This window comes from Alligator mississippiensis, chromosome 1, assembly GCF_030867095.1.
Source record: "Alligator mississippiensis isolate rAllMis1 chromosome 1, rAllMis1, whole genome shotgun sequence".
NCBI lineage: Eukaryota > Metazoa > Chordata > Crocodylia > Alligatoridae > Alligator > Alligator mississippiensis.
This window is the reverse complement of record NC_081824.1, coordinates 166,005,759-166,015,299: the sequence shown is the minus strand read 5'-3', so window position 1 is coordinate 166,015,299 and position 9,541 is coordinate 166,005,759. Positions and strand designations below refer to the sequence as shown.

The following is a 9,541-nucleotide window of genomic DNA, read 5'->3' as shown; positions in this document are numbered from 1 at the left end:
TAGTCATCCACATCACAGCCTCTTAACTTGTTCACCAGTATGGGGTGGGATACCGTATCGAAGGCCTTCCTGAAGTCTAAGTATACGACATCCACCCCTCCTCCTGTGTCCAGGCGTTTCGTAACCTGGTCATAGAAAGAGACTAGATTGGTCAGGCACGATCTGCCCGCCACAAACCCGTGCTGGTTTCCCCTCAGCATAATTTGTCCTGCCGGGCTCTCACAAATGTGAGCCTTGATAATTTTTTCAAAGACTTTACAAAGGATGGAGGTGAGACTGACTGGCCTATAGTTGCCCGGGTCCTCCTTCCTCCCCTTTTTGAAAATGGGGACCACGTTGGCCCTTTTCCAGTCCTCCGGGACTTAGCCCGTGCGCCACTAGCATTCGAATATTCCTGCCAGTGGCTCTGCAATGATGTCGGCCAGTGCCTTAAATGTCGGCCAGGTCCTAATGGGATATGTCAGGCCCATCAACAGAACAGCTAATGTGGATACTTGAGAAAGCAATATGCAACAGCTGGAACATTTGATGCTTAATTTGAAAGCAGCAGCACATTGCATAGTATGAGTCTTTGGTGTGCTGTTAGGATGGGGCCTTTCACCCATTCCACTTCTCCCTGCATGGGTCCATCAAATCAGAGTGGAGTTTTGCTGTAAATATGTTGTTGGTTGTCTTCGCTTCAGCAGTTGTGGCATGCATCTTTCTCAAGAAGCAAACACTTCCCCTATTTGCTTTTAATTATTTATGGTAATAAAATAGAAAAAAAAGAGCCCAAATCTAAAAACTTTTCCGCAAAAATGAATACACTTTCAGTTCAGATCTGTGGCCATGAAAGCCATCTTAGTTCATTATTATTGCTTATAAAGTAAATTTGTTTTTAAACACAAATCAGAGATTAAAAATCTCAAAATAAATATACTGTTGGAGGAAATTAAGGTGGACTATTTTTTTGTAATTTTCCCAAGAAACACATATGGAAAAACATACTTCTACAAAATAAACTTATTTTTATAATATATTTGGACAGTGAGAGATTCCACAGATTCATAACTTGCAATGAGGTTTGCTAATTATTTTTTCTTCTTTAATGTGGAACAGTCAGCTGCCAATGAATGTGTGAATATAAAATGTTACAAAGGGAATGTGTTTACTGTAAGCATTCACAAATTGATAGATAAGTTATTTTTGTGCAAGTCTTTGAATAGGAGGTAGCTGTAACAATGGGAAACATAGACATGTCTCTGCTCATTTTCATTTTCTATAATTGCCTGAAAAAATAGGCAGAGTTTGCCAAAAGCATGCAACAGCCTTCTCACTGATAGAAGCCCGTGTTTGCTTTTTAAAATACTGCCTCTAACTAGAACTTAATACAGTAGCCTACCTAATTATTGGTTTTGTATCCCTTGTATTTATAATGGGATTTTCTTTGATTCAATAAAGGTGGGGTCTTTTAAATGGTTTTTCAAACCATATTTTATTTATGCCTTTTGTAAGAAGAACATAATCACTAGTTTCATTGTCTGTGCAATATTTTTTACTCTGCTATAATAGCCAAATTAAACAAAAAAATAATTTGGAGATGCATGAACAAAATTAAGGCTGGTTTCTATAAGTCTGAATGTTATGCTCATGCTCTGTTCACCATAGAAATCAAGAAAGATTCCTATAATTTAGCAGGTTAATAAGGAAAGGTGTGAAGCTAATGTTTGTAGTACAGCAAGAAACCAGAAGATGCCAATATTACAAGCAACTTGTCTGTTAGCCTTCACTGACTTGGCTGCAAGCACATTCATTTGCAGTGAGATTTTAGGACTCTTACTCCCATTTCCCTGCCCTGGAGTAGTCTGGGATAATCATGGAGGTAACATTTAATTAGTTTCTTGTAGAAAGCACATAGTTTTTGTATGCCCTCTAGTGGCCAGCTCCCCAGGCAGCATTACAGCAATAGTGGTAGGAGCTGTTTCCTTCTAGCCACTGAGTCAATGCAGCGCTGTGGGGCCAGAGCAATGGGATAAAGCTGGGACTATTTTCAGGTAAAAGGGATGGGAAAATATGCTTTTAGAACTGCAATTCCCTAATTAATATGATCCGGATATGAAATATTAATGATTTTTGCCACCTAACAATGTTTCTAAATAGAGAAATCGCATGTGCTTTACTGTAGCTACAGAAGAAAAGGATATCCCTGTGGCTGCCCACCACTGCAGTTTGTGGCATGGTATTATATAATCTACATGTAATTAAGAATTATATCTGGTTATTAACATACATCTTAAGTTACTGCAGGTCTTGGAGGAGTTGTCATTAGACCTATGTTAAGGGCCAGATGGAATGGGAAATCGGGAGCTGCTCCCAAGCAGTGAGGTGTTTCCCTTCTCTCTGTATGCAGAATGTGTGCACCCGTTAAAGGGCCACAGCACTTATAGCCTGTCACATTCAACATCAGGGTTATTATTAGATGTTGAATCTAAGGTACCAAAATTTGCTTCTCGGTTTTCCAGTGGTGGGGTCTGGCTTGGACTCCCCACCCCCGAATCAGGACTTGGGACTGGCTGGACATCCGCAGCATATTTCTCTCGTCTCTGAGAAAGCTCTTGCTTCTGCTTGAGGTCTTTGAAGCGCTTGAGCTTCACTGGGTCCTTGATTTCCTTGGTGCAGCCCAACAAGGTGAAAATGTCCTTCCGGAACTTGGAGCTCATGCCAAAGTAGATCAGGGGGTTGTAGAAGCTGGCAGACTTAGCAAAAAGACTGGCAAGGATGCCTGTGAGATTGGGCACAGGATAGCCACAGGCAGACCACATGGAGATAACAGCGTATGGTGACCAGGCTATGATAAAGGCTGTGCAAATGACAATAGAAATCTAGGAGACAGAATAAAAAAAAATCTTTAATTACTTTCCCACAGTATAGGATGCTAGGTTGCAGTGAAGAGTAAGGCAGAGTAAGCATGTGGTGCAGTTTCATGGGGAAGGGAGTGAAAAACGAGTTGTGCTCCCAGCTATACCACTGGCTAATACTCTCTATGATTTTAGACAGATCATTTTTCACCTCTTTATGCCTCTGCTTCTTTTCCCAACCTTTGTTTGTACAGTGCCTAGGATAACATATCCCTGGTCTCAGCTGAATCCTCTAGTGGCTACTGGAATACAAACAATATTGCCAAAAAATGATTCTTGCTAGGAAATGGAATTTTAGTTGTGAAAAGAATTTCAGTTTTTCAGAAAAAGTGTAATTCCAAATTGGGATGGAAAGTGAAAAACTTGATTTTTTTTTTCTGAGAACTGAAATGGTGTCATATTCTCACAGTGGGAATATGTCAGTGTTTCAAACATGAAACAAACTTCCCAGTTTTCTGGTTACTGGGCTATGGGCGAGCTATGAAGCCTGGAAGCCCTGGACTGCCATCTGCTGCCAAGTGGATGAATTATGGCTCTGATAATGATTTTCTAACAGGAAATTGAAAATTTTTAGCCAAACTGAAATTTTCCTGGAGAAAATTCTGCTTTTGCTGAAAACAAATTTTTCATGAGAATATCATTCTCATGGAAAATTCCTGACCACCTCTACTAACCACAACTAAAAATCACGTTTTTTCTACAGAAAATGTGAACAGAATGTTTTAGCAAAGGCAAAGTCATTTTCACTGACTGCTTATCTTGTATGCAGACCAGCCCAGCCTCTGGCTTCTTTACCTTTCATTTCATCCAGGAAGAGCACACACCAAGTGCTGAAACTTCCTTAGCCCGACGAAGGTTTTTTTGACCCCGAAAGCTTGCTTAAATATTGCTCTCCAACTATTTAGTTGGTCTAATAAAAGATATCAGATTTACCCAAAGAACCTTGTTAGCAAAGGCAATGCATTTATGTATTCCTTGCCATGTTATTGTATAGTTATTAGTATACACAGGGAGCATCTACATGTGCTATTAATGCTATAAATATTGTGCAGTAAGCTTTCCCTGCAAGCACATGTACATGTGCTCCTGTTGGGAACAAATCTGCTCCCACTGGGTGCAGACTGGTACAGGACTGCTCCTAACCTGCTCTGGCCTCCTGCAGCAGCCAGGGGGAACTCCAGGCTCCTCCAGGGTGCTAGCCCAGAGGCTGGCAAGGAGCACAGGGCATGGTCCCAATGCATACAGGGCCAGGAGAGCTCTGCTGGCTGCAGCGGCAGCTGTCTCCTGGGGTGGGGTCCTGATGTGCCTGGGACTGGGAGACAGCTGCCACTGCAGAGCCCTCCCAACCCTGTGCACATGGAGACAAGCCCCGTGTCCAGCAGGAGTTCCCTTGCACAGCTGGGGACTTGCCAGGAGCTGTCCTACTTCAAGGACAGCTCCCTCGCTGGAATGGGAAATCCCTGAGCAGCCAAGGGCTGGCCCAGACCTGTCCTTTTTTCTTTCTTGTTTTTTAAGGAAAAATTTTCATGTCCCAAGTCAAATCAGCTAAATCAATTCCAAATCTGTGAGTCATTCAAGAACCATACATGGCCCTACTACCAGCAAACATCCTCCACCCCTCCCTGGGGCTTCAGATGTTTCCAAGTCCTTTGACAGGTATCCTACGTGTAGGCCCCAGCCCAAAGGCTTGGGGTTTGGATGCCCCCGAGTTTCACTTGCCCTCACCTGTATGTCCACAGGAGCAAGCTAGGGAAGAATCTCCTATTTCCATAAAGTCGGCATATAGCCAAGATCTTCCCATTGGAAGTGAAAGTGGGAGGCATTACATGAGCCAGAGTACTACCCCCTGATAGAAAAGTGGTTTTCCCCTGCAACTAGGAAAACCCCTTGCTAGCCAGGAGCTAGTGGAGAGTTGCCCCAGAAGTGGGACAGCTCCTGGCCAGCTCCAGGCTACACCGGGACTTCCCTGACCAGCTGAGTGCTCACCAGGAGCTGCCCCAGAAAGGGGACAGCTCCCAGCCAGCCCCCAGCTGCATGGGAAAGCAGAGAGCTCCCAGGTTCCGGTGCTGCTCAGCTCCCAGCTTTTGATTTTAAAGTCTCCAAATCAGGTGAGACTCCCAGCTCCCCTCCACAACTCTAGTTATCCCACCCCCACCATGCTCAGCAGCATGCCCCCTTCTCTCCCATTCCCCACTTGCTCACCTGCCACAGCCACTGTCTCCAGCTGATTCAGGGGCAGGAGGGGCTCCAGCATTGCTCCTGCCCCACTCCAGCTGGGCTGCATGGGGAGCCAGCCTCAGCAGCAGCACTGACTGTGGTGATGGCAGCGAGCAGGTTCCCCCTCCTCAACCTGCTCTTGGGTTGGTGGGGAACACTCAGGAAGACCAGGCAGGTTAGAGGAACCTGCCTGCCTGCTCTTATTGTTGTTGTTCTGGGCTGAGCCTGGGTCCCTGCACAATCTGGCTGGAGCGGGGCAGGCGCAGCTCTGGAGTACCCCCAGGTCACTGGGTCAGTGAGAGAAAATGGCAGCTGTGCACAGGGGAGGGGATCCTGCTGTTGAGCAAAGCAGGAAGGAGAGGAGGGAAGAGTCTTACCTGATTTGGGGACTTAAAAAGTCTCTGGCTGCTGCTCCAATAGCACAGTCTGAAAAAAGGGTGCGATCACTGTACCACATCTGGATCCACCCCTGGTTCTTACTTTGTCTTGGTTTAACACAATTAATAAGGGGATTTTGAAAGCCCTCAGCTTTTAGTAAAATTACTAACATAAATTAAACTGGAGTTAGGTTAATTCTGAACATTTTTTTTTAAATCGTGCCATTAGGGTGCCTCTGAAAAGAACACACTGCAATGTTTTCTTTTGATTTGTTCAGGACAGGTCTTGTTATATTTAGCTTTACTTTACCAAATTGCCTCTCAGATTCATAGTTTCATGGTAATTAGGGGTCAGAAGGGACCTGAATAGATTATCTAGTCTCACCCCCTGCCACTGGTTGGAGCACATGCTGGGATCACATGACCCCAGACAGGTGTTCATCCAAACTCTTTTTGAATTTACCCAAGGTAGGAGCGAGGACCACCTCCCTAGGAAGTGGGTTCCAGATCCTAGCTACCCTGACAGTGAAATAGTGCCTCCTAATCTCTAACCTGAACCTATTCTCTAGCCGCTTCTGGCCATTGTTCCTCGTCACCCCAGGTGCTGCTGGGGAGAATAGGGCTCTTCCTATTTGCTGCTGATCTCCCCTAACGAGTTTGTAGGCAGCCACCAAATCCCCCCTCAGCCTCTGCTTGCTGAGGCTGAACAGGTTCAGGTTCCTCAGCCTTTCCTCATAGGGCCTGCCCTTTTGCCTTCCAACCAAGTGGGTGGCCCTCCTCCGAACCCTCTCAAGGCAGGCCACAAAGTTTTAAAGTGCAGTGTCCAGAACTGGACGCAGTACTCCAGTTGAGGCTGGACCAATGTCGCATAGAGGGGGAGTATCACCTCTCTGGACCAGCTTGAGATACATCTTTGGATTCATGACAAGGTGTGGTTGGCTTTGCTGGCTGCAGTCTGGCATTGGCGGCTCATATTCATCTTGGAGTCAATAATGACTCCAAGATCCCTTTCCACCTCTGTGCTCACAAAGGGGGAACTCCCCAGCTTGTATGTATGCTGTGGATTCCTTCTCCCAAGGTGCAGCACCCTGCATTTATCTACATTGAATCCCATCCTATTACCATCCGCCCACCTCTGTAGTCTAAGTCTAATTGCAGCCTCTCTCTCCCTTCGAGCGTGCCTACCTCTCCCCACATCTTGGTGTCATTGGCAAACTTGGACAATGTGTTTTCCACCCCCTCGTCCAAGTCACTGATGAAGATGTTGAACAGTGTAGGCCCCAGGACCGAGCCCTGGGGGCCCCACTCTTCATATCCCACCAGGTCGAGTACGACCTGTCCACCATCACTCTCTGGGTGTGCCCCATCAGCCAATTTTTGACCCATCCAACTGTGTAGGCATCAATGCCACAGTTGCTCAGTTTATTAATGAGAATGGGGTGAGAGACAGTGTCAAAGGCCTTCTTAAAGTCCAGAAAGACTACATCCATGGTGACACCATCATCCAGGGATTTAGTTACCTGGTTATAAAAGGCCATCAGGTTGGTCTGGCAGGACCTGCCTTTGATGAACCCATGTTGATTTCCTCTGGGCATGATCTCCCCTGCTGGCCCCTCACAGATGTGCTCCTTAATGATTTTTTCAAGGATTTTCCCCAAGACCGATGTGAGGCTTATGGGCCTATAGTTTCCTGGGTCCTCCTTCCTCCCTTTCTTATAGATGGGGACCACATTAGCTAGTTTCCAATTTCCAGGCACCTGGCCCGTGGACCACGATCGCTCATACAGCCAGGCCAGGGGCACAACAATGACCCCCGCCAGCTCCCTCAACACCCGTGGGTGGAGGGCATCAGGCCCCCTGCTCTGGGGCCTGATGAAGGGACCAAGTAAGGAACTTCAAATACTAGCAAAGTGAGGCCCGCATAGTTTTGGCAACCTACAAATATGGTATTTCAGTTTCCCTTTCTCCATATTTTCATTGGACAGCATGTCATTTTTCCCTCTTTCATTTTATTCCAATTTAATAGCAAGTTTTTATTTCCTTCACTGAATATTAACCATTTCTTAAACCACACAGGAACATTGAGTGCCAGATCTATTTTCTTTTCTTGTGTACTACAAATAGAGTAAACATTGCAACTTACCCTAGTGACATTTCGCTCTAGTCGCCTCTGCCTGTCTGTTGGGTCAGTCATTCCACTCAGCGTGTGGTTTGACTTTACAGTGTTGATGATGGACACATAAGAGAAGAGCATGATGGTCACAGGTAAGAAGAAACAACAGATAAAAATGGACACAATGTAGGACTTGTAGATAGTAGAGAAACTGGCTTTTGCCCAGTCTATCTCACATGTTCCATACATGCGATCTAGGAAACAGAATATTTGGTTAGGTTTCTAGTGTATTTGATTTATTGGTTTAAAACATGTACTTTTTCTTTTTAGAAATTGGACAACTTAGGGCAGAATTCTATTTCACTTCACATCCCCAAAGGACAATTTTCTAGCCACATAAGTGACATTTTTGGCTCTTGTGCCCAGTTAGTGAATCTACTACCCCATGCAGTATGGACATGCAAGCATCTCCATAGCCACTGAACATGGTCAGTAAGCTATGCATTGACTGGGCAGGTATGTGACCAGCGAGGTAGAAAAGAAATAGAATTCTGCCCTTAGTGATTATGGTAATTTAATGAAGTAGGACATAATTCCCTACACCTGCTATTTTCCAAGACATCATAGGTGGCAACAGGACTTGATGCTGGCTCCCAACCTGCCTTTGATATAGATCTTCACTACAAATCTATGATGAAGAAGCTGCTGTAAGTTGGGATACTGTAATTTCCAGTTTTAGAAAAAGTTATTAAGTTTTTAGGTTTGATAATGCTAAGAGTTATGTTCTTCCACTTGCTATCTTTTGCTCCATGGTAATAATAACATAATAAATAAATAATAATAAACAAAGTCAAAACTCCAATTTATTTTAAAAATATCAATTGTCATGTTCATCGACATGTTGCAAAAATAGAAATGGCTGGAATTAAATCATTGTGCTTTCTTTTAAAAAAGAAGTGAGTCAGTCATGACAATTCTACACAGGAAGGAATTTGACTCCACTGGCCACACACAAGCAAACAAGTCAATACAGTACATGGAAGAAGACATGGAAAGACCCAGGTACCAATAGGACATGGGACAGATTTAAACCAAAACATACACACATTTTGCAGTTCCTGAAGAGCTACAGATCCTTGGGTAACAAACTGGTTCAAACAAAGGTATTTAGAAGCCAAAGATGTATCTAGATGTCTCATTGGGTTTACAGAGGTATATGAGCAGATAGGTATGCAATGGAAAGTCAATGGGAGCTAGATGCTTGACATGTTTAGGCACTTTGTTAAATCTCACTAGCACCTACCTGCATCTTTAGCAGGGAACCTGGTTTTCCCTGATTTAAAAAAAATCCCCAATTTTCAGTTTAAAAAAAGAAACCCCAAATCCACATTTTTCCATGATTTAAATGAAACACCACTAATATATGTGGATTTGGGGTTACTTTTTTTTAACCAAAAATTGGGGATTTTTTAAAAATCAGAGACAACCAAGATCTTTAGATACCTAACTGCCCTTGTACAGAATGCCTCAAGACTGGGGAATTACGGGCCTCCTGATCCCAGGCCAGCCAGCCCCTCAGGTTCATTGCTTGGCAAGTAGGAAGCATGGGGAGCCAACTGGCCTGAGGATTTGGAAGCAGAGGAGTCGCCTGTCTGAAGCAGTTCACATTATCAGGGCTCCCAGAACTTCCAGGTTCCCAGCTCCCTGTGGCAGGTAGCTGATTCCTGGCTACAGTAGGATTTCCAGCACTTTCAGGGTCCTGGGTCCACAGAGGAAACCTGGAAGCCCTAGCATGGTGGGGAGAGAAGGATGCTCTGGGGTGGTCAACATGTCTGGCAGTCCCGATCAGAAAGTGACTTTGGAAGCATACTCAGTAGACACAACTATGTGAGACATTTATTGTGGAGTTTCCTAACTAGCTCCTCAGTAAATGTCTT

At 44.6% G+C, this 9,541-nt stretch overlaps 1 protein-coding gene across 1 annotated transcript; it reads right to left on the bottom strand.

Moving 5' to 3' along the window:
* Positions 1–930: 930 nt before the first annotated feature.
* LOC132244612 (visual pigment-like receptor peropsin) lies at positions 931–7,861 on the bottom strand. Its single transcript, XM_059716342.1, has 2 exons — positions 7,635–7,861; positions 931–2,861 (listed from the first exon to the last, which is right to left on the bottom strand). The coding sequence occupies exons 1-2, from the start codon at positions 7,851–7,853 to the stop codon at positions 2,421–2,423; spliced, it is 660 nt and encodes a 219-aa protein (XP_059572325.1). The 5' UTR covers positions 7,854–7,861; the 3' UTR covers positions 931–2,420.
* Positions 7,862–9,541: the final 1,680 nt, after the last annotated feature.